General features: G+C 37.1%; 1 protein-coding gene across 7 annotated transcripts in view; it reads left to right on the forward strand.

Annotated features, from left to right (window-relative positions):
* The window catches only part of LOC135168936 (protein scalloped), a 118,525-nt gene that overhangs the window by 14,661 nt on the left and 77,044 nt on the right, over window positions 1-26,820 (forward strand). For 2 of the 7 annotated variants that reach the window (XM_064133577.1, XM_064133573.1), the window contains one exon: window positions 15,871-15,967. The exons of the other annotated variants lie outside the window; for them this stretch is intronic. In XM_064133577.1, coding sequence (XP_063989647.1) covers window positions 15,943-15,967 — 25 coding nt within the window. In that variant the 5' untranslated portion in view covers window positions 15,871-15,942. Of the gene's footprint in view, window positions 1-15,870; window positions 15,968-26,820 lie in introns of those variants that run through there. 7 annotated transcript variants of the gene reach the window in all.

The raw sequence follows: 26,820 nt of genomic DNA on the forward strand, positions 1-26,820 counted from the left end.
CGAACGTAATTTTTCAAAAAATCATCTCCCCATGCTGAGCCTTCTCTAATTATTATCGCAATAGTTTCCAGAAAGTGACGATAATTTCATTTAATTCTTTCGATTAGATTTTGTTGTCGACTGAACAGTGAATTTCGTCGTTTTTATTAACCATTTCTCTTTGCACTCCGAAAATTTCGTCTATCATAATCGCATCACCCTCCGGGGGACAATAACATCGAGTATTAAATAAAAAATCTTGAAGTTAATACGATGCTTTTCCAAAGGGCTGTAGAATGAAGTGGAAGGGAGATTACAGAGGGTCGTTGGGTACGTAATATCCGTGTAAAAGGGAAACATCGTGGAGGGGGGTGGGGAGGGGGGTTGCGATGGGGAGGAAAGGAGAAAAGTGGAGATCTGGCACAAGTGAGGAGTAGTAACTGGAGGCAGTGAATCGCCGGGAGCAATGAAAGAGCTCACCGGTGACAAAGATACCACTAGGTGATGTTCATCGGTTAAGAGAGGAGAGACTACTCTCGGGTTATGAATAATTCATTCCGTGAAGAACGAGCCGTTGGGTGCGCGTCTACACCACGCCTCGTATGATACCGTCAGTTCGACAGTCTGTAAACGAATATACGTCTTCTAACGTATATATATATATGCATACGTACATAATGTACACGTGGATCAAACATTTACATTTATTCGGAGGCATATGCGCCATTGTAACAAAATGCGAATTTATTTATCTGTACCAGTGATGGACATTAGTTTTATCTCTTTCGCTTCAATGTTTTTCGACTTTCGGTGGATTTTTTTAATCCACTTATTTTCGGACTTTTTTGGAATCTGTATTTTGCTACTTCTCTTTCCAAGGGGAGGAGATGTTTCATGGTGCGGCCCGACCTTTGACGCGCCTGCACGTGCATCTATCGAGGGCCACGCGTGCTATCCTTTCTTTCCTTTCGTTGCACTCCTGACCTCATCCTCGACCGGGGATTGGTCCGGGGGGGGGGGTGACCCCTCCCCTCTTTGTTTTCGATTCTCAGTGATTTATTTTGTCTGCGTGATTATTTTTCAACGTTTTCACTCCATTTTTCTACTTCTACTTCAACAGATTTTTTCAAATTCATTAACAATTATTAAAAAAATCCAGAAAAATAGTTTGCACTCGATGTAAGGGCAAAATGTCAAGTTTGATTTTTTGTACGTTGGAAATTTTGTCGTAAATGAGAGACTCCATGAGTCATTTGATCTTAAATGACATTTAACTTGACAGTGTGGAGATTTCAGGGGCAATTGTTACTTAAATTGTTTTTTATGCTTTTAGTTGTGTTATTATTATGAAGTGATAGGGAGGAGACGTAGGAGGTGGTCTGCGGAGCAATTCCGTATAATATATGTAACACAAGTTGTACGGTCATCCTAAAGATCGAGTCGTAGAGTATGGGCTGCACTAGGGGGAGACTGAAGAGAGCGGTTGAGGCACTTGTCGTTTTCTTTGCGGATGCACGTTGCATTTTCAACGGTAGGCGCGGTGGCAGACGCCTCGACCGGGCAGTTCGTTCACCCCGATTATATACGCGAACGCCACGGAGCATCCATTCCAACATAAATCTGCTATCCAATGAAAGAGTAAGGGGCCTATTAGTGCCAACTAATAAGTAATAATGATGGACTCCATTTTCTGGATTTTTATTGTTTCTTTTTTTTTTTCAAGTTCTTCACAGGAATTGAGAAGGGCGGCTATTAGGATTTATCCAGTGGGAAAGTCAACTGGAAAGGAGTTTTTTTGTCTTGGTCAAATAGTGCATCGAAATTAATTTTCGGATTTTCCTGAATTTTCAGAAAATTCTGGAATAAAAATTCCGGTTATTGTAACATTTTCAAATGCATGGACTATAAAATAAATCCCTAATGGTTTAGGGACTTTCAATCGTGAAGATTTATTTTTCGCGTGAACAGTTCTGCTTTTACTTGAATTTTCAGAACTAAAAAATTAAGTAATTTTCATTTGGTTGGGAATAAAATTATAGATTTTTATTCCCCATTTGGACATCTCGCTAACTCCGATAAAATACCTCTGAATCAGTCAGACAATGTTCATCCCTTCGTTCATGTCGATCTCTTTTACCAAGATAATACCACCAGTCTGGCTCACGGCCAGGGTGACTTGGCCAATTAGGTTTCATCACTGGGTCGAATTCGCTTCCCAGCAACAGCCAATATTTGCAATAGTCGTTACACTCCCCTCACTCACCATAGTCATCTCTATTGTTCTCCTCCCTTCCCCCTCCCTGGCCACCCACAAAATACGACGAGCGTGTCGATTCCAACTGTGGTCGAATTGCTGATCGCTTCACCGTTACACTGGTCGCCTCGACATCCGGTTGCATCCGACCAAAAACCCATGTGAAGAGATGGCCAGTTTATGTCTGTATTTTACTGACGTCAATATTCCACGTGCAATGTGGCAAATTCAACGTTTGAATTACATTTGTTTCACCGAATTTTAACCAACCAACTCCGTAATTAGTGAATTTATTTAGACTGAACTAATTTGTTCATCATACAGAGGGGGAAAAAAAATTGTTCCACATTTCGTTATTTCAAAAATTTTTCACTCATTTTATAATGGATTTTAGCAAAAAAAAATCAGCTCAATGAGTCGAAAAATCACTTGTAATTATACACCAGTGTTTAGCACTCAATTATAAATAGCCGACAAAACTATGGTAATTTATATTCACTTTTTACATAGTCTAAATTTTCTCGGGTATTTTATTTTGCAATGTGTCCATGTTTTATCGTTGGAAGGAAGTGCGAAAGTCCAGGGCGTTATTATGCTCAGGTAGTACAAGGTGAATAAAGAAAGATTGGTAGAAGGGGGTTGGTGAGCTGTGGGAGTTTGAGAAGGAGGCAAGAGTGGATATGAACGTGAAGGTTTTTAAAGAAAGAAGTACCTACCGTGGGCCACTGCGCGCCATCCCAGGCATTCGATTTGGTATTTTTCTTTGTGTATCGCAAATAGTTGGAATTGTTTAGCGAGCTTGGGGCATTGATATATCGTTTCGCGGGCCCTTTGAGCTGGCTCCGAATTATCGTTTGCCCAAGCACACGGAACCCCTTTGTACTGGTCAATTTACCGGAGGGGGAGAACTGGGCTTCCCACCCCATATCCCCACTCTTGTGTCTTTCACCTGTGTTTGTGCATGTAGAGAGTATTTTTTTTTTACTTCTCTTTTATTTTACCTTTTTTTTTACCCTCGACTTTATTTTCTTTTCATTTTTATTCTTGCCCGATCGACGGACAAGCTTCGTCCGGCCTTATTCGGCGTTCTTTTGAGTCTCTCAGTGCTTCGGAAGACATTTTGAAATATTATTGATGCTTAGGAGAGTTGGATGAAATTAATTAATTTTTCAGAATTGATTGATTGCCGATTTTTTCCCTTTTTCTGGGCTTTATTTATTGACTGAATAGTTCCAGTGCAAAGATATCCGAATATTTATCAGAATCCCTCACAGATTTGTTAATTAAAATAGCGTGGGAAACTCGGAACATTAAAAAAAATTGGTAATTTATTATTAATATTGATTAATGGATTCTTGGATAAAAATACGATTGTTCATTTGTTTCTATTCAATTCAATATGAAATAGTAACGGCACATCATTGAGTCAACAGTTGACGATACAACCGTGGGAACAACGAAACTCGACTAGGGGTGAGAGAGGGAGTTATAGTCGCCGAGACCTTCTCCGTCGTTTCTTCCTTCTCTCGCTCCAGGGAGCAATCGCCTCTGCAATTTTTCTGCCTGCTGAACTGCCCTCCTCCTCCTCCTCCTACACCCCCTTTCTTCACCCCACTTCATCGTCCTACGAAAATACCAACGATAAATTTGAGAATGTATGAAGATACAAATTCGATGAAAATCTCTGGAAGCGGTGAGAGCTTTTCTTCCATTGAAAAATTAATGTCTCGAGATGCCACATTTATTTCTCTCTCCTCCACTTCACCTTTTTCTCTCCTTTTCTTATCTCAAAACCCCACCACTTGACTTCATTGCGTTTCTCCATCGTTATCGATCGATTCTGACAATGCAATGGGCCTTCGTTTATCGTAAATAAGTAGATACCGGTGAACACTTGCAATTATCGGCCTCGAGTGTATTTTCCTCTCATTCTATTTTGGTTATAAAATATCATACAGCCGTTGGGGGAAATCGAACTGCCGTTGAGGGCTTTTTTTTCTCTTGAGAGTTTATTAGAGATGGGGGGGATCGACAAAGTCGATGAAAGGTACCACTGATTGACATTAATCATGCTTGAAATGAAAATTTATGAACTTCAAGTTTCGTCTCTTATTTTCAGCCAAACACTCTTCAATTACATTGAGTATTATTTTTATTATTTATATTATTATTATTGGAAAAAATTTTGGATGAAAAAAAGTGATAGAGTCAAATGAATATTTATGAAAAATAGGTCTAATATTTGATAATTATTAATAATTTTGTTATCGAATTGAAATGATGTCATTTACTTTTCATTTTATTTTTTATGATTTTCATGAATGCACTTTTTTTTTTATTTAGCTTGTTGGCTGGTGGTCGCTGTACTTCTCTCAACAGGATCGAGTAGAATTTCACGTGTATACCCGTTTCGTTACTTTTCTCCTGCGGCTTTTGGCTTATAAACCAGCTTCCTTTGGACTTCTCTTTCCTCAGCCACTTGGCCTCCGGGGCAAACAGTTTGCCAAGATACTTATAATACCAGTTTTCAAGTAAAATATAACGGTACATTTCTTGCAAACTGAAAAGGAAAATTGTTTCTTTGACTTACTGACGGGCTTTTCATACCAGCTGACGTAATTCCAGGATTACCTCAGTGATTAATTTAACGCGCGTCAAACAAAGGCGAGATAAATGTGTAAAATAACATTTTAATGGAATTGTTTTAATCCTATGAAATAATAATTCTGCGACAGTGCTTGAAAGTTAATGTTTAATTATATTTTTATTTTTCGGTCACCACAGTCAAGGCCCTTTTTCTCTTTTATCACGTTTCATTATTATATTTTTTTAATTCAGTGAATAAGGTAAATGTAATGCACACACGTTTCATTGTATTATTTAAACGATAATAGCCTCACGAGCATGTAATCGTGTTTATCCTACCGTTTGAGCATCACCAACGAGCGTTCGAATCACTGCCCCTCACAACTAGTTGATAGAATAATGACTGGTCGCGCGTGTCACTCGGACATTACACATTCCCTCGCAACTGAACAGCGACGGCGTGATATACCTATCACCATTATTATTTTTTTTTTCATTCTATCCGGATGAAATGATGAAATTGGGAAATTAGGGGGAAAAGAGAAAACCAAGAGTGCGATATTGATGATTAAACGACGACGATATTTTCTGATGATCCTCAGCTGTTGCATAAACAAGTTCACCTGACTGACGTCATTTGAAAACGGTACATAGCATACGTTTCATAACATTGGATCGTAGTCACGTATCAATGAAAACTTCTAGTCTTGTCCCCGGAATTGTACTTCCTTTCTTGAATTTATTTGTAAGTAGCTGGGAATATATTCAGAATATTTCAAGTTTTGATTTTTAAACTGAATGGCGGAGTATTCTATTGTTACGGAGAGTTGGTAGTATTGAAATTAAATTATGAAAAATATTGATAATTGAATTTTAATTGATTTTTTTTAAATTAAGATCCTGTTGAATGGATTGAACTATCAGGAAGAGAAGGTTCTTGTTTTTATATTTTATTTGGACCTTTGGTGCAGCCCTGCATCAACTAGGAATGCACAGATAAAATGAAAATATTCTGAAAAGCAAATAAAAATATAGAACCTCGCCTTTTTAATTTATATGTTATATTGTAAATGCAATAAATGCAAAGCCGATAATGCCTGATTGGGCGGGGGTGGAGGGAGGCAGGGGGGGGGCTATAAAAGTAAATGATTTGGTGAGGGGTTCATGGATAATTATTTTAAAATGTTCTTCTCTGAAAAATTATTAAAGATTTTTAGAATTTGATTAATTACCCTAGTCTTACCGTAAAATTCCTAGAATCCTGAGAATTAGAAAAATTTAATTGACGTGGTGATCAACTGGCACTTTGTAATCCATCAGATAACAGCTCAAATTTGGCCACCTCTCCCCTTATCTCGCAATAAAGTGACAGTAGATTAATTATTCTGCGCCTGAAAAAAATGCTATTTATTGTCAATTCGTATAGAGGATTTTATATCTCGGTGTTTCATTTCCTAGAAGTCATTGAATTGAAAAAAAACCTATACTAGACATGTAGAGAGGGAGTCTTACGTTAAATTACAATCGGGCTGTTATACGGTTTAACACGCGAGATCGTTAATCAGCTGTGCAACGTTTGTCCTTCTCCTGCTCTGCCTTCGCCCCAACGTACTATCACGAGACCAAGTAGATTACCATGAAATCCCGAATTCCTGATTAATGCAAACGCGAGTATTAAATCTCTCAGAACGGATGGAAAACACAGGTGGATCTCATCCCCCTGTGTGTGTGTGTGTTTTTTTTTTTCTTTCATTTTTGTCTTTCATTTTTATTATCTTGTGGAGCTGTTCGGTCACTGGAGGACCTTCACACACACTCACCAGTGGCATAACAGGCGGATTTGATAGTGTCCTTCGAGTCTTACCGGTTCCCCTGGACCCGTTATTCAACTCCGGTTTTATTTCCAATTGACGTTAGATTATCCCGTCGTTGCACACGTGTGCGAAAACGCTCTTGATAAGGAAACCGCTGGGTGAAATTAATTTATTCAACGATTATGGAGTCGTGAAAAGTCGTGTTAATGGGATTGAATTTTTTTTTATGCTCTAGATTCACTTCGGGTCACTTGTACAAATAGTTTTTTTTACTGATGGGGATGTTTGAATGCTGCCCCGCGTGATATTTATGGGGGGAAATGAAACGGTTCCGAAACATTTGCTTTGGAGTTAATGAAATCTGCAGTAAGATCTGCAGGAATTTAACTAAATACTTCAGAGTTAATGGAGAATTTCAGTAAATATTACTCTCAACGATTGGTTTTTATAATCTCATTCGTTCTTTATGTCTTTCCGGTTTATTTAAGGTTATTCAAGTATATAAAGTGTCTTATAAATATTGGAGTCTTTCAGTCATCAAAAGTGTTTACTGCAATGCGTGAGAAAAACTTTAATTAATTTCTTTTTATTTAAAAAAAAAATTTTCGCATGTTGATCTGACCAATGGATGCGTAATCAGTAGTGGCGATAATGTTAAGTGGACTTTCGTGAGTGATAAAAAAATTCTTTTGTCAAAGTGATTGAAATTTCTCGTGAATATCACTCACTTCCAGATTATCATTTACTCAAAAAAATTTACGCGCGTGTGGTAGAACAAGCTGTGGCAGCACGAAAATACAGAACTATCGTCATTTGTACGTGCTAATGACAGCGATTTACTTGATGCAGAATGTGAACAAGATAGGGAAGAGTGGGGCAAAATGAAACCTTTGTAAAATCACACAGTAGTGAATTTTCGTTAATTCGGGGAATTATGGGCGTCTGTAGAGATGCCGTACGATGAAGAGAGTTCAAACACGAGTGGACTTAACACACGGTTAGCTAATGCTTTTAGAAACACAACGATTGTAATAATGCCCGAGGGTAGGAGTCATAAACAGCTGTATACCGTTTTGTCCTGAGTTCAGTTGCTGCATTAAGTGCTCCGGTTAATGCTCGTGCACTTGAGAACCCAACGACCGATGATTCAATATTTTTTGGTAATTCTCTCGGAGGAATGAGTAATCGGATATTAGTTTTTGGACACCTGCCTCTCCAACTAATTCATTTAGCTCGATTCCATTTAGATATTTTATTGGAATCGCGAATTTCAAATTAATTTTAAATTCAATAAACCCAGAAAATTTTTCCCCAGACACTATCATTCGCCTTCTTTTTGGTCATTTTATTCCATCAGGATTGAAAAAAAAAAAGAAATCACCAGCAGTACATGTCGGTCATGCGATGAATCATTCAAATTTTCATGAATAGAAAAAAAAATCCAGCGGTTTTAGCTAATGGCTAAAACGATTTCCATAATCGTCCGGCTTTTTTCCCCCTCGAGAATTGTAGAACGAAGCAGAAGAGAGCGTGCGCTCTCCTCTTCTGCATCCTCGTTTGAAGCCTTCGCAGCAGGGGCTCTCAATGCTAATGGCTGGAGATTCAGAGATTCGATGAGATTTTTATCTTCTTTTTTTTTTCGTTCCTTTTCTTTTTTTTTTTTCAACAGTTTGAGACGCTTCATCGAGACTCGGTTGAGTTTGTTCGTTAGAAGATGGGGAACACCCACCACTTAAAGGCACACTTAATTGGCGTCTCCACGTGTATTTTGTGTACGTGAGAGAGAGGTAACAATAAATGTCCGATCTTCACGGATTCATAAAGTGGATTTAATGTCCCATGAAAAATACTCTTTGATCGGATGGAGTACTAAACCACTGAATGAATTCATCGATCCATTACAGTTAAATGATTCTTTATCACGTGATAAGGAAATTCATGTAATTTTTACATTACAATTTATACCGAGTTTGATAGTACTAGATAGGAAGAGCTTACAGAGTATCTCATTCAGAAGTAAATGATTATCTTTATTTATTTAAATATTAGATGTTGAAAAATCGTAGGAGTAAATTCAAACAATGAAAAGACAAATACAATTAGTGATGACGGTGAATGATACGTTGGAAAATTAATTAATTATTTAGAAACGAAGGCAGGGCAAATTTTAAATGTCCTTGGGAGTATAAATGTAACCGAAACTTTATCTTCTGGATAAAATATAATTAATTTTCTCGAGACACAGAGCATATTATTTTTACTTTATGAACGCCGAGGGAAAATATAAAGTTTTGGTGAATCGCGGGAGTCGGAGGGCTGACTGATGGGTGATCTGGATAAGTGTCATCCTCACTATCGTGTACAATCGGAGAACCATCCGACCAACTCCATCGGGGTATTAATCACCCTGACCTTCCCTTGTCCGTTTGGGATGATTGAGTTGCGAGCCGAGTGACGCATTGATACACCAGGAAGATTTTTCGATGGATATCCAAGCAACGTTTCACTCTGACATCGACTAACCCATCACTCCCTGACTCCTGGTATTCGTTTCGAATCATTCTGCATAATTATGCGCATCGTGGGAAATAAAAAATGAAATTTCGAGGATAATTGAGTGGGAATTGTCAGTAGTTTTACGAATTAAAACTCATTAAATAGCGAATTTTCTGATCATTTCCAGAGGAAGAGCGAAACAGAAATCATTAATGATGTTTAATTCCCGTATTGGATTATACATAGGGATTGTCTCAATAATATAAAAACGATTTAACGATCAACTTTAATTATTTATTATCACACGCAGAAGTATATCTTTCTGGTATGTCTCCAGACAGATCAACTGACTCTTAGTTAACAAAGACTTCACACTCTAGACCTATTTGACAAAAGGCCATTGTTCATTCATTCCTTTCTGTTTCTTCTCTGATTTTATTTATTAAAACAATTCTAAACATTTCGATACTGTTCGGAGAAAAACTATAAAAACTATAACATACTGAGATGGAGTGAAAACAGCTATAGACAGACGATTCATTTTTCTCCACACATATCAAGCCCTCTCAATATTCTCCAGTGAAAATCTGCATATTCAGTGCAACTCGCTGAAATTGCAGTGCAATTGTGTACAATTTTGTGAGGATAAAAAATCCCAGAATTTACCAAGGGAAATATGGGAATAACAATTATGAACAGTGTGATGAGGATTTAGCCTTTTTCGGTAGCTACGAGTAAAAGCCAAATAAACTTATGGCCTTCGTTTGAAAAGCTCACAGTCACAACTTTTTGAAGAGCTAATGAGATTTAATGGTGTTATTTATGGAAATGAAAGTTGACAGCGCATTACTGACTGTTTATGACGGATAATGGAGGTAATTTAAATATGATGAGTGTACTTCACCCAGAGGGATTCAACTCGTTACATTTACATGCAGAATTTTTTATTCTGAATTGAGAAATGGGATTTTATCGATGGAAAAAAAATGGGATAAAACTCTTATTCAGAGGTCCTCGAATGTCTAGGGATTTTTATTAAAATCTGATAACTTTCCCACCTTGAATTCTCTCACAAAATTCTCAATTTATTTTCTTCTGAGTAATGACAGCACAAGAGAAAAATTCTTTAAAAATGGCGGAACAGTTACGCACTTTTTCAGTGAACTTTCAGGAAAAAGTATGGAACGTTCAGTGAAAAGATGCGCAATTTTTTTGTAATTTTTAATGATTTTTTTTCGCTGTGAAGAAATTCATGATTCAAATTCTAAAAAAAAAAATTTTCCACCATAAGTTTATCGCAGCGATTAATATCAGCTTTTACAAATATTATTTCATTCATATTTCAGCTCCATAAAGGCGGGAAAAATCTCATCTTCAGTTGTATTTACCGAAATGAATTTGCAGTGTGCAATTTTTGTTCATTTCAACTGAACTTCTTACTCAGAAATGAACCGTCGCAGCAGTTATCACAGACGCCCCAACGACCGTCGGGAAAGTCGTTTTCTTTAACGACGAAGAAATTTTCTTGCGGCCCGTTGGGTTTTCTCTCGACTGTGTACCGCACACCGTCTCACCATTGGTAAATGTCTAGTGATTAGATTTCGGAAGTGCCGTTACCGTTAACCCCGAGATTACTGTTTCGCTTTCGTGGAAAATGAATATACTTCTCAATGTCCCCTCATCATCTTCGTCTCTCCCCCTCTTGCGCAATTAGGGACGTTGTCGCCTTTGTTTCATGAAAAAAAAAATTATCATTTTTAGCTCCTGCCCATTCCCCTCACTTTAAAACACATTAGGAAACGACAATAAGCCTCACAAATTCCGATCTCATTCACGGTTAATTATCGGTAATCAGCTAGGGATATTAGACTTTACACAATAGTACGGGCGATCGAGTTTTACGAGTTCATTGATAATATATTTTACTGTTTAATTTACAGAAAAATTTGTTCGTTGGAGTGAAAAGAAATTGACGTACAACTTTTCATAGCAATAATATATTGCAACATTTTTAAGTATCAAATTTTGATGATTTTGATGAAATGAATTAAATTTATCAAATTTTAATCACTGAAAATCGCTAAAGCTCATGTTTTAAATACATCTCATGGTATTGCAACAAAATTATTCAATTTTCACTATCCACCGAATTAAGCCCTCAAGTAAAACCCCCCCCCAAGATAAATTCAGTCGCCCCAAAATTAGATGGCGCCTCAAAAAAGGCCTGCAACTCAGTGAAAAAAACTCGTGTTCAAGGGGGAGAAAGACAAGAGCGATACGAGCAAAAAGGTTTATGGTTGTTTGGGGTGCTCTATCTTTAGGTGCAACATATCATGGAGCTTTTCTCCTCTCACTTCTCTTTCATGCTGAGCTACCTCTTGGACCTGGGGCCACCGGACTGAGTTATTTTACGGTTAAAATAGTCGAGTGTTTCTCCTCCCTGTCCTCTTTCTCTCCATCTCTCTCTCTGTGAGTATCGCATGGCCAAAGGCATTGCAAAACCGGTGCAGTCCCAGCATCGATATCGGGCGACCCAGAGGAAATACACCCGCGGGGCAGAATAAAGAACGGAAGGAAGAGGTGAAGTGGGGGGCTTTTTCAACTGGACTAGTAAAGCGGCTTCTTTCAATCCTCTTTCGATTGGCTTCGGGGATACTAGTTGTATAAACACACTCAGTCTTTCACTTAACCTTGAAACCATTGGACTAATAATCTTAAGGCGATCAGGCCGATATTGTTGGGGATATGCTCATGAAGGAAACACTTTAATAAAAATTACAGGGAGAGAAAAAGTCTTTGAACATTACGTGTCTGTTCCGTAATGTGCCAGTCAAAACTGTATTCCGGAAAAATTACAGAACAGAACACATTTTTCCACTGAACGTTCCCTACTTTTTCCTGAAAGGTCACTGAAAATGTGAGTAAATGTTCCGCCATTTTTACTGAATACTGCTTTGGTGACAGGTTAGGGAACAGGCAAGTGATTTTTCAAGAATTTTCCTGTCCGTATAGCGTTCTTTCTATTAATTGGATAAACTAAATTACATAAATCGTGATGGAAATATCTTGGCACTAGTTCAATAAATATTTTACTTATTCAAATTAATTTTCATGTTTTTTCTTAAATGAGGTTTTATTGTGTATTTGTAATATCGGCATTGTTAAATGAATAATTGTCATTAGACGAAGATAAATAATAATATAACAATCGTTTAGAGTAAATAAAATTCGAATCGACACAATTTCAATTGTATTATTCGTAGGGTATTCAATAACCAATGATATTCTCATCTCATGTTATGAACGAAAAAAAATGATTCGTTAATTTAATTAAACAATTAATAAGAATCATTGTTTTATTTTAATGGGGAAAATCACGGCTTCTTGACATATTCCTAATTGATGAATTTTTCCCCCAACGAAGGAAACTGAAGAAAAACGTAGTGAATAATTTTCCACTTCTCGCTGTCGTTCATTTGCCAATTTTACGTCTCGCTTGACACTCCTAAAAGTCCCGCTACTTATTTATTAAAAGTATTACCTCCATTCGCACATTTTTCCAATTTTTTATTGGCTCATTTTGTCGTAACCCACACATGTGCCACAACACATGACTCATGTAAGAAATTATTGTTGGATAGTCTATTTATATTGGTTTTTATAGCGACTCATTTAACCGCCTAATGTTTTACAAAGTCGAGACAATGGTTGCTGGTAAATACCGCAGTTTTAGGATCAATTTCTCGGAAGAATTGAGGTACTATTGAAACGCTCGAAAAATTATGTTCCTCATTGCTGATTTTTCAATGGTGGTTGGACGCAAAAATGATTATTCTTGCGTTTACGGGACTTGCGAGATTAAAGATAGTAAAGTTATGATTTTTTAAAAGCGTTTTCAAAACTTCCGTAAAAAATTGACATTCTCCAATGAAATGCAAAATATTAACATGAAAAATAGCCGAAATAAAAGACCTGTAATATTTTCAACACATTTTTTTTTTAATTTTATGGAAGTTATTGAGAGATTGAAACTGTAGAGATGATAAACTTTTACAATTTCCCTGTTTGATACCAGGGTCTGACATAAATTCATCCATAAATCGATATTCACCAATGAAATGCCAAGCAATAACAGCAAAATTGATAAAATGAAACACGTGTAATATCTTGAATTATGACCTTGGCAGTTATTGTATGCCGAACACAGTATTTATGTCCTTATGTCATTTGACGAGCGTTTGTATGCCTCCACAGTATTTTTACGCATTACGTATTCTGTCAGTGTAGACAACACCGACTTAAAACGAACGCCAACTGTGTACTTTAACAAAATATCTGAGTACTGTACACTTGTATTTGTACGGAGAATCATATCCCGAGGTGTAGATAGACAAAATGGCATGTTCAGCGGCCTGAGGGGGAAAGGGAGGGGGAGGGAAAGGAAGTGGAAGCTTGAGAGATTCGCGGTAACACGTGTGCATGAATGAATTGAGATATTGAGGTGGGGTTTTTTGGCAAGATCACTCTCAAATTTTGGTGAATCAATTTCGCGACTGTGTAAACTCAATTATCGTTGAGAAAGTGGCGTAATTATCTCATTCAATCTGTACTTCATTGAAGTAGAATGTTTGAAGGGGAATTCTTTTTAAGTCTGAAATTTATTCGCGTTTTTTAATCTGGACGTTCTTTTGTGTATTTTATAAATATACTAATTTTAACAATTAGTATATTTATAAAATGAGTATATTTGTAAAATTAGCATATTCATATAATTATTAAAATGAGTATATTTATAAAATTTATAAAAATATGATTAAAATATTTGTGTGAAAATTCACTTGTCACACAATAATTTCTGAGTTTTTTTTTGTCATATCAATTATCTTAGGTTATCTTAGATAATCTCCTGACTTAATTACGGAGTTCAGTAACTCATGTAATCAATTGAAATTCAAAATTATCATCAGTGGAATTTTTGTTTGAACAGCTACGACTGAATCGATCATGAAAATCAACACATATTACCTGTCATCGCAACGTTTGTTGAATAGTTCAATAATAACGGGGATGACTCACAGATTAATTCCCAGTAATTTTTTTTAACATCTCAAATTGTGATAAACTATGAACCAAGGCGCACAAACACATATCACACACATTCAGCAAGATCGCCTACACATTGCGCGTTTGGTGAAGGTGCGTCCCACGCGAATTCAAATCGCACATGCTGAATCGCAACTACCAAAACGCAATTTGCGATAATCATGCCACAACGTAAATCCGTGTTTTGTCTATGACTGTATGGGATAAATGCGCGTATATGCAGCATCCGGTACATCCAATTACCCGAGTCTGATGGCGCCCGGGGATCATCACTGGTAAAATGTACGTTATCGGTTGACTGGATCGGGGTTAGAGCCAAAGCTCAGACGTGGATGTCTTTGTAGCTGGACATTTCCTGGATCATGTTATTCGGAAATTACTGGTTCAACTAATCACTCAGTCAGTGAGGAGAAAATATTTCAATAATTGGGAATGAATAGAGTGATCACGTTAACACATACCTTTTATTGAATTTTTTTTTGAACCGTAATTATTACGCGGAAAGAAATTTTAGGTAAAAATTAGGTCTCCAGAGGGCCAAACAAGGGACAAAGATTATTTTTATAACAAAAATTAGCCTCCCAAGTCTAATTTTTCCAACAAAAGTTGACCTAAAAAGTGGTTCATTGTCATTTTGTCCGACGTTTCGCCTTCTAGAGATCCAATTTTTATCGAAAATTTCTTTCTCGTATATTTTGAAGAAATAGTTTTAGAAAACATTTCTCCCTCGGAAGATTATTGATTGTAATGAATTAACACATCAGTCAGTCGATAATCACATTCATAAATAAAAAAATGGCAGTACAGATGTGGCGTGACAAAAATAAAATATAAAAATATTTTAATGAATTTTTTACTCTCAGTACGACATAAAGATAATGCTTACAATTATGTAACGAGAAAAAATCATTATAACTCAGCTAAAAATGATTATTTAAAATGAAATAAATTTTCCTTGCGTTAGAAATATTATTTTTAGTCTTAAAACCACCTCGGACCGTCTATTTTTGACAAACTACTCATTTTGACAGTGCCGTTAGCCTCGAGAAGTTGTTATAGTTTTATCCACTTGTAGAGTTGTGGAAATACAACTCTCAAGAACAAAAACCAAGGAAGACAGATAACGGCGACGACGCGTGATTATTTTCGATTTTATTGTGGCAGAACGACGAGAGGGACTCTCTCGTCATTTGGATCACTGCCAATGTTCACTCTTAGCGTAGGCGTTTTGTAAAATAATAACGAAATGGTGTGCTAACCTCCCGCAATGGTTAATCTTGAAAATTTAAATGTTCTTCGCTAGAAATACAATTATTACCCATCAGCTATCACCGGATAATATCGATCAACAAATACGTTTGTCCGATGAACGTGACCTTCATTTTGCGCCGTTCATCGAATGCATTTGTATTAAAAAAAATTATAATTAGTCATTTACTTTATTAATCTACTTTCAAAATTTTCCATTCAGAGAAAACAATGTTCAAAATATTTTTTCCTATTTTCATAATATTCGACGAAAATTTAAAAAACTAAATTATAATAATAGATTTAAAAGCGTAAAAAAACATTTCAATGAAGAACACCACCAACTAATTAAAACAAAATAAAAATTTTCCATTGATTTTTCTGTTTCAGGTAAGTCACAGTGCCGACTCGACCACTAATTGGTCATCCATCAAAATAAATTAATAAAGAAGCTCTACTTCCATGCATTCCATGATAATCACACCAGGTTAGATATACCGCATGAAAGTAATTAGTAATTACCACTCTCTCTTCTATAGATTATCGTGTCCGTTACCAAAGTTACACGCTGGTTTATCGTCCCATGCGTTTCCTTTGATCGACGACTCCCAGTAGAATGAAAATAATCTTGTAAAAAGTGATGGAGGGGGTGGCTGTAGCGGGATGAGGGGAATAAGAGGGTGTAGTCGAACAAGGCAGGTAGACTTGTAAACTCAACGTGCATCAATCCTCGCCATTGCCTCTGGGCTTCAATTCATGTAGTAATACATATCTCGGCATACGCACATGACGAATATAACATCTTTGGCGAGCTTAATGTGAAACTACCGGGCAACTCTTGCTACAACTATAGTTATAATTGGCTTTATTATACTCGGCCTCGGTAAAATTATTTTTCACTGTTTCCGGTCAAATGATGAGCAGTTGAGTAATTTAACTATTTTAATCCGAATTTATAACATGTTCTGATTATAATTTATCTGTAATTTATAATTGGAACAAATTATTATTGAATTGATAGAATCAAATTTATCATTAAACTATTTAAATTGGAATTTATAATCAGAACAATTTCACTTAAACGATTTCGTTTATTTGTTTCATTTTCACAGTTCAATTAGTTAAATATTTTGTAGATTTTTAGTTTTACTTGTCGAATAATTCGAAGAGAAATAGTTCAATAAGAATTACGCAACAATTCTGTAATTCCCGAGTGAAAACAAGAGGTCCGATAAAAATTACGAAGGGCTCAATAGAAATTACGAAAAGTTCCGTAAATATTTCGCAGCGAGTTACGTAATTTTATACACTACGTTATTTTTTGGGACTTTTGCTCGCAATTGTAAATTTCTGGGTAATTTTTACTAAATATTTTTCCCCGTGGAAATTGTTACTTTTTTCTCGTCTGTTTATCGACAAGAAGCGTAAAAAAAAATTGAGCAGACGTTCATAATATGAGTAACAGACACCCCCTGGAGCACCGGATCAAATCTGTCCGAGTGAACGGAAGTCGAGAGTCGAGTTACTCAGGTGAAGGGCCTCACAGGCCAATCGAGTGGTTGTCGTTTTTCCCGCGTTATTTTATCCGGTACCTAACCTCGGCCAACCAAGGGCCAAACGATACGCAGCCCACACCGATGAGGTTGATCTATTAAATCGTCAGACAAACGTTATTCATTTTATTAAAAAAAAAAAATCATGAATTTAAAAAATAACGAATATATTTCTTTTAACATTGCTCATACCTACCTTGAGACAATATTTCTCTTCGTATTTTCTCCCTCTCGTTTTCTATCTTTTAACCACTTGGAGAACACTGTAATAAATCTTGGGAGCGAAGATCCTCCAGGTAGTTACCTATGGCATGGCATTTACCCCAGGGACAGACTGGGGAAAATTGTACTAAAATCCAGGCTGACTTCTTACACAACCGCACCCTCGAGATATCCGAGGGACGTGCTCTTGGATTTCTTTCTCGTGTTTCTTCCATCTGTACTAGGATTTTTGAATGGTTCTTTCACTTTCTCTGGGATATTTTTCACCGGCTGAAAGTCCTTTCCTATTTCATTCGTGATGAAGGCTTTTTCTCACATGGGAAAGGTGCACAAAGGAATAAAAAAACGAATTGTCACATGATGGTGTGAAATTGGGGGTGGAGATGTGAGCGCGAAGGATAAATATTTTCATTCAATAACTATTTTACTTCATGAAGAAAAAAATATGTTTTTTAATTTTAACGAAAAACACGTTACAGAATATCGAAAAAAAAAAAAACTAGTAAAAATTCAAAACCCCACAGCAATCGTCAGAATAATTCTCTATTAAATCGATCGTTGACCTTCTATTGTTCGTGGAATCAACAGAAGGCGCTTTACCTTTTATCCGATTGATGGGTAAAGTCATATTGGACTCCCCAATACCCCCAGACACAGACTCGACCTTTTCCTGGACCCCTTCGGCGGTAAATGTCACTAGCCAACATGATTTGTCTTGTTCATAATATTTTTTTTCCTCTCTTACCTCGAATATTTCATTTCCAGAGGAATATAAAACGATTAAAAAAGTATTAATCTCTCTGATTGTTTTCAACGGCTGGTGCTCCTTTGTCTCGATCGAGTGTGAGAAACCAACGTCGGCTTTGGTTTTCTATCATTTCCTCTTTCTCTCTCTTTTTCTCACTCGCTCTCACTGTCTTCCCGCCGCCCTGAATCGCTTGGTTTCACTGGTGTGTACATTGTAACATCCCCGGAATTTTTACCCACGAGATTCTTTCAATTTTTTTTTTCTTATATCAGACGTGAAACGCGCACTAGCTCCCTGCCTTTACCGGCCATTCCACGGCGTTTAATTATCTTGTACGTAGGGAATGACGAGGAACCCTCCTCTCCCCCTCGCGCGTCCTGGCTGGCTTTTTCTACGGTTTTTATTTAGGATTATGAGAATTACAAGGGCTGGATCTTATTTCAACTGCACAATTAACTGTAATTATTTGTTGTACAGGCAAATTTAATGATTTGGAGAATCCGTGTTTGAGGGGTATTTTTTTTTTTTTAAATTTAATTGGTAGAAAAATTGTGGAGTTGAGGGTGGTAAACTGAACAGTCGTAACAGTCGTAGTTTTTCTTTACCTCGGGAATTAATTAATTATTTCAAATCAATTGTTATTGATTAGAAGGTGGTGAAGGAGATTTTCCAAAATTTTGTGGATTTTTTTAGTAGATTTATTGGGTACTGCACTTGTTAGAACAATCATCTACATTTTCACCATTTTATGTCTTACTCTCGTAATTTTCACTTCTCATTTTCATCGTCCCTATCACGGTACAAGCGAAAGCCGAGGGGATGTGTATCTCCCAGTCATGACATTCAAGAGGTGCGTGAAACAATGCGACACAAATGGACGGCGCCACCATGTCGCGACCGTTTCTCCCACTTTGTTTTATATGACGGTTTTCTCCCTTGGGTGTATAAGTCCCTAACATCCACCTTCTGGCATATACCTCACCGTTAAATTCCATCGTCTTTGACCACAGTGAGATACGACTCTATGATCTCCCAGTTTAATCGTCTCAATTGTTTTATTAATGTCGTGAGGGGCAAAGGGGGTAGTAAAGTTTGGTGGAAGCTGGGGATTTTAATAGCGACCGAATTTCCAGCCACTTCGACCCCCATTTAGCCGGTGCCACATTCTGGAGGCAGTTTTCGCGGATCGGAATCGGTTAATTGCGATACAAGTGCGATGGTCAAGTAGTAACAGCGGGGAGTGGGCGGACCGGGGCCAAAGTGAGCTTTGAATCGCGGTTTCCAATTCGTTATGGCACTCGGAGAGTTAAATTCTTGAAAAATGACGCGACTGTTCCGTGATCTGCCAGTCAAAACAATATTAAGTAAAAATTACGGAACAGTTGTGCTTTTTTTCTCGAACGTTTTGGACTTTTTTCTGAAATCCTTTTGTAAAAAGGACATACACCTCAAATCTCGAATCGAATCGAACATATCGAAATTCCGTAACACTTATTCGTGATTGGTAGATACATTCACAGCGGCAAAATTTGAATTTCACAAGTACACAAGTATCAAGTAAATCAAGTCAAAGGATGAGTTAATTAGTAGAAAATAAAAACTTTGTTAGAAAATGGTAATGAAACAAGTTACTCATCAAATGTAAATATCTATATCTTATCGAAACTCCTGTATTTTCCAAGTCGTCTTACAGCTTCAAGACATTTAAAATTTTGCATGTTGCCTACAAGTGGGAAATAGATCAGCTGTGAATATATCAGCAATTTTTAAAGATCCATGTTTACGAAATGATGACGTGTTCAACGTCATACGCCATTACTTCAGGATCATTTTGGTATAATTATTTTGAATTTAAATATTACATTGACTTTTTATATCCCTCTAATTCAACTGCTCTACTCATACAGCAGTTAAAAGAAGGTGCGCTCACCGCAAATGTGACTTAAATAATAAATATCACAACAATTAAGATTAACCAAATCGCGCGCGGTGGCGCGCGACTACGTCTCGTTCATGAAAAAATGGGTAACTGTTCCGTAATTTTTACTCAATATTGTTAGACTGGCACATTACGAAATGAAACAGGCACATAATTTTCCAAGAATATTTCTCTCCTTGCATAAAAACATTTGTACTAAAACATAATTATATTCGATCTTCACAATTCAAATTATAGAAACAGGTGACGACTCCATTTATCAGTTGTTCCTATGGCAATACCGTCACACATTGTCGTGAGGATTTCATGATTTTGAAGAGTTATATGGATATGGATACGGATGGGATCGCAAATTTTTTTTGGATACTTTAGGCTGTCGTAGTCTCGTATCGATTCTCGCATTTCCTCGTCGACACTCGACCCACATCGTCAATCGTTATACACATTATACAGAAAATACTTGACTCATTGAAATTCGTCGAGTGTTTACGGTAATCTGGGCTCTAGCCGTTTTTTCGGTCTGACACTCTTTTCAACACGAGTAGTTGAACAGCTGAGCTTTCGTTGAGTCCGAGGTTGCCAGGCATTTTGCAAAAAATTTTAATTATAATAATAACAATTATTAGATGTTGATAAAAATCCGGGAATTGAGTTTTTAGAATTAAAAGTGAAAATCTTCATCTACTTAAATTTTCCGGTGAATCGTACATCAACAATCGTAAATTCATAGCAAATAAATAAATACAGAGTAACAATTGTTTGTCACACACACGCACACACACAAACGTTGTGCCGCCTTTTACAAGTTTCCTGTGATTCAAACGACTGTGTGATGACGAGGGAGTAATGAAAGGTAGGGATGGGAAGAGGAGATGAGAGAAATGGATAAACGTGAGAATAAAAAGAGGAGGGAAAAGGTTTCTCTCGTTGCTTGTGGCAGAACCGGTTTTCCGTATCTCCGATGAGTCATCCACGGCGACGCAGCGTCCCGTGCGTCAAGTGCATTTCCTGGCCTGGTGCATCCCAAGTCAGCGTCAGCCGCGTGGTGGGGAAGGAGGGGTGGGGGGGGGGCGAGGGTTCCTCTTCTCCTATTCATCCAGGGATACTCATCGCGGTGAAGAATTTTTTTTTCTGTCGTCAATACCGTGTGTTTAAGTCAAATTCTTGGAAAAGTCTCAAGTTAAATTATAGCCTCAGTGAGATACTGCTTATTTATAGTTTTTTGATGGATCTTAATATATTTTGGCATTTATCTTCATCGGATTATTCATCTTTCCGTTATTACGTGGACTATTGACGCTAAATTCAATTTTAGGTCAGTTTTATTTTCGATAAAAAAATGTTGATGGAATTCATCGCACATTGATTTATCTAAGATCTTTTGAATTTTTTGAGTCTACGTTTATTTTAGTGTTCATTCGCATTGGATGTTTTATTTTTACTCCATTGAATGAATCATACGTTATAATTTTAGTTTTAGAGATTTTTAAGAGGTAAATTCATTCGTCATTGTAGAAGAATTTTAACGGTAAATTTAGATACTCTAAGAAAAAAATAGATTTTTGCCAAATATCCATTTGCTTCAGAAAAGTATTTATTTTTGAATCCTTCATTTCTGAAATCGAGTGATTTTGTGACTATTCTGATTAGGTTTAATTGCGTTAATTATATTCTCCTAGAGGATGATCATGTTGATGATAATTTTGAGTTAGTTCCCGCACTAATTATGACCATTAACTAATTCATCGAAATTTTTCCGTTGAAAAAATGAGAAATTTAGAAAAACTCAATAATTATCAATGGAGTTCATTCAAAGTAACGTACGAAATACTCATCCTGTAGAGTAAAATAATTATTATACTTTAAGTTGATCCCCATCGTGAGTAAGAGAATACAATTTCGAAAAAATGAATACTTGTCTAAAGTAAATGGATATTCAGATAAAAAAAAAAATGAAATATGAATAAAACTGCGAAAAATAATGGATAATTTTTTACGAGTGATACAGAGACGAATTATGGAATTTTTTCGTCGGAAAAACGTAAAATATAATTCAATAATCTATCTCTGTCCCTTACCCTCACTTCTACAGAGAATCACCCTAAAAATTTTAGGTGAAAATTTCCTTTTTCGCTTTAACATTATCAATTGGTGATGACAAAACAGATGCCTCGTCACATCCATCCAATTTCTATCCCTAAACTTCCCCCCAGTGCCAGAAAAATCCGAGTAGAAAGCGTTGAAATGCCCGATCGTTCGTAATTCACGTGAGTGGGAACTAACGGCAATTGAAAAGGAAAAACCTCAAGCTAAAAGAGGAAGACGAGAGAAACGATCGCTCTGATGGACGAACAGGCGGGGGAATGGGATATAAAAATCGAGTGAGAAAGGCTAGTTCTTGGTTAGGGCTCAACTCCTCGGGAAGAGGGAGAAGGCACCTCTGGCAGTTTGATTTATGGTTGGACGTGGCGAGTTATCGCTTCGCCAATACTGCAAGTCGAATACTGGATGCTTGGTGGGATATTGGGGGATGTTGGACGGGGAAGTGTTTGGGGTGCAAATCGATAAATGGAGTTGGTCTTGGTTACTTCCGCTGTTGTTACGTGAAAAGCGAAACACTCGCTGCGAATCTTCTCTACTCATTCCATCTTCCTGTTGCCCTCGGTTCTTGCCACAACTGAATGCTTCTCTCTCTCTTATTTCCCCTACACTGCAGGAAGTCACTTGTCATTGTCTTAGAATTTTCAGGGTTCAGATACATTCATCGCGATCTTCTCTTCCTTTTTTTTTCACTCTCACGCTGAGGAAAAATTATTTTGCGAGGGAATTATTTGCTTCGGACAATTAGTTTATTAATGTTGATAACACGAAAACACAGTAGTGGTGTCATCCCAAATAATTTAACGGTTGTTATAATTCTGAAAGAATCTGGAGAAATTCGGTTTATAACTCGATTTTTTTCACAGAATAATCCGGATAACTGACGGAAGTTGAAAATGAAAAACGACAATTTTTCTTGAATTATTATTATGTAATAAAATATAATGTCGTTGATGGAATGAGAACGTTTAATGTTTTATCCCATAAATATACAGGTTGAAATAATTTTCTTCATTATCCGAGATGAATAATTTATTCATAACAATTACATTTCTTTTTTTTTAATTTTTTTTTCTTTCATTCTTCGGGATGTATAAACTTGATGCATTATTTCCCTCAACTACTTCGACCTGAAATTGTGATTGAAAGTTAAACGAGTCGTGTAAGACTAGAATGAGTGAAAAAGAGGTTCTCTTCAATCTAGCCAGTCGCGGGATGAATCGAGGGGCAAAAGGGGTGGAAGAAATAAAGCGAAGAGTCGGCGTAATTTCATGCCCCTAGAAGAGTGAACGTTTTTCCCCTCAACTATTTTATTCTTTTCTTGGATTTTTTTCCATCCCCTTTTTTTTTTTCGTCTTCCTTATTCTTCTATCCGTCGTTCTGCAGCACGATCGGGACTCGAGATTGCTTCGTAAATTCTTTTAATACCCACTCGACCCGTTAAAGTGCCGCTACGACTACGCGGGGCGACTTGCCGGGATCGAGGGTGCCGGAGCAACGCAGCAACAAGTGTGATTTCAAGAGGCTCCTGTATCCCTCCCGCACTTACTCTCCACGGAGTTTACTCCCCCAGGTTTGTGCCGCTTCTGAGTTGCCTGACGAGGCCACTGACTACGGGGAAAATGTGTTACAGGGATATATTTACCCCTCACTGTCAACTGATTATTATTTTCACGACGGTATCGTAGTTTTTCAGAGGCGATTGATCGTTTTTCCGGAACGTTGTGGAAGAGGAAGTTACTCTCACTTGGGTATCGAAATTCACGTTTTTTCATTCACTGATTGACATTAATAAATCTCACGTTCACGCATTTTTTTATATTTTTGTGATTCATTCCAAGAGTTTCGAAAGAAATGCAAAAGAATGAAATTATTAAATAATGCATGGAGAGAAAAATTCATGAAAATCACGTGCCTGGATCGTAATCTGCCGGTCAAAACAATATTCGGTAAAAATTACGGAACAGTTTCTAGGTGAATTTTCAGGAAAAAGTCGAAAATATTCCAGAAAAAGGGGGGAACGTTCAGTGAAAAAATGCGCAACTGTTCCGTAATTTTTACTGAATACTGTTTTAACTAGCAGATGATGGAACAGATACGTCATTATTGAGAGTGCTTGATATGTGTGGAGAAAAATTGAATCATCTGTCTATGTATAGCCGTTTTTCAGTCCATCTCAGAATGTTATAGTTTTTATAGTTTTTCTCCAAACAGTACCGAAATGTTTAGAATTATTAGATTTATTTCTTTTGTCAAATGGGTCTAGAGTGTGAAATCTCTGGTCACTAAGTGTCAGTTGATCTGGAGACATCATACCAGAAAGATATACCTTTTGCGTGCGATAATAAAGAATTAAAGTTAATAGTTAAATCGTTTTTTATATTATTGAGACAATCCCCATCCATAATCCAATAGTCATTCTCAAAAAAATTTTCTCTTCGTGTGAGAACCGCAAAAATGTTGTTTTCGCGCCAAAAGGAAAAAAAAGCCAATTTTGGGGGAAAAGGTGAAGAACATTCTTAATGAATGATGAAAAATAATGAATATCGGATAAACAAAATGGCTGAAAAATGGGAAATCCTCGTGCTGGATATTTTTGGAATTGACCTTTGGACGATAGTGATGGATTGGGCCTTTATTACGTTTCGTTGGATGGACGAGTAGCGCACCCCCAGATATACCAAGAAACTCTCTGTCGCTGGCAATAAACCCCGTGTAAGGAAGAATCTTTGAGATCCTCAATTCCCCTGGCGCACGGTGTACCCCTGATACGAAGTGAGCCAGCAATAACCCGATGGTATCGCCCCAAACGAGGACATCCGAGTCTTTGGTAGAGAGAAAGGGGATCGTAATCTAAGTTTCTCGTCGTCTCTTTCAATCCACCAGTTTCACTATTGCCCTCTCGTCGTTCTCTCCCCCTGCATTTCTCACTCAGCTTTACGAATTGGTGTCTTGAATCATGGAGAAGCAACCTGAGAACTGTGGCAGTATATTCCAGTCGATTCTTCCATTTCTACCGACCCCCGGGTGGCGGACGGAGTGGAAAATTTACGAGATCGTTGACGTGAAAAAATTGCACGTTTTCTTCGCAGAGTTTAGATTTTTTTTTTATTTTATTTGAAATCAGAAAATTGGAAATGTCGAGGGAGGGGTATTATTCGGGAAGAATCGGTCTCGACGAGATAAAAAATGCAATAGTTTATTTATATTTTTATATTTACATTCTGTGACTTCAAATTCAAATGTTTTGTTTAAGTTTTTTCAATGTGATCAATAATTTTCATTATTGATTGGGATTTAATTAGTTAAAAAAAAGTCTTCTTGGTTGGTAAATTCAATCATTATTGTTTATCCTCTATCATAAATTTCTTCTCTTCTCCAATAAAATTTATCTAAAATCACTTAACAATTTAAAATCTTTAAATTAGTACCGATGGGTAAATGTAAACGATGCGTTGATATGCTGAAGAGTATGAAAAAATTAATGGATAGTGACTCGTCCCTCGAATCTACCTGCCTTATCAATTTTATTGGAACTGCAAGTATGACAAAAAATTATCTCTCAGTTATATTTCATATTGTCATTTTTTAAATGGTAATAGAGGGTGATATTATCCCAGACGTTAAAACGGATTTTTAAAATAATTTCCGTGCGGCTGTGAACGCCCGATAAATTCCCAGTATAAAATATTTCCAATAGCTCGCCGTAGTTGGCACCCTCAGGAAAGTCTCGATTTTTTTCCCAACTCACCTCTTCCTCCGGTGCTCATGAAAATTGTCGAGGTGCGGATTTGAATTTCAACGCGGATAGAATAACCTTCCCCCGTTAGAAAATCGCTTTGCCACCCCCCGCCTCGTCTCTTTCACTTGAACCCTTGCGAAGATGCGATGACTAGGTGAATTGAGGGAGACCCCAAGTGTTGGTGAGAATTTATAACTTCGACTCGTTGCACATACATAGAGTACGTCGTACGATTTTTCCACCCAGTATCCAGACGAAATTGCAACCCATCGCGTGAACACGTTAAATATAACCCGTGTCTGAGGGGCAGGGATGAGGACAGGGGGGGAATGGAGAGTAGAGTGTACGGTGAGAATGAGGTTCCAGGGATGCAGAGCGCCATCCTCTCATTTCAAATAAATATGCCTCGGAATTTTTATAAACCAGCTTTACAGAAATTTACAGCTGGTGCGCGACTTGACTGGAGAGAGCCCCTCGGTCTTCCAACAATATTTTTTATTATTCTTCAAAAAGCTTTCAAGGCCCTCAACACCGAGACAAAAATTTTTGAAAAATTGCGTGACTCTTCCCTCTCGCAATCTGCCAGTCAAAATTACGGAACAGTTAAGCATTTTTTTCGTTGAATCTTGTGGACTTTTTCCTGGAAACTGTTCCATCATTTTTACCGAATATTCTTCTCTCTGCGAAGGGAGTCAAGAATTTGGTTACAGTGAAAATTTAATTGTCAAGTCCTTTACATGTAATCACCAAAATTATCTTCATCTTCTCTGCGATTTTCTTGATCGGAAAAATTTTTGAAGATCCTCTTCATCATTTTCGGTCCAAGAAATAGCGAAATTTTAATTTTTTTCTCAAAGTTTTTTACTGTTCAATGTAATTAGATGTTTTAGAAAAAGCGTTAAATTTTCATCAAGAAAAATGAGCCCTCACAATTGTTTGCAATTATTTCCGTGAAATTATCAGCAATGATATTACGTTTCGTCGAGCGTTTTTACGAGAATAATCTGCGCTGCATAAAGACACAAGGACTATCACC

Source organism: Diachasmimorpha longicaudata, chromosome 13, assembly GCF_034640455.1.
Source record: "Diachasmimorpha longicaudata isolate KC_UGA_2023 chromosome 13, iyDiaLong2, whole genome shotgun sequence".
Lineage (NCBI taxonomy): Eukaryota > Metazoa > Arthropoda > Insecta > Hymenoptera > Braconidae > Diachasmimorpha > Diachasmimorpha longicaudata.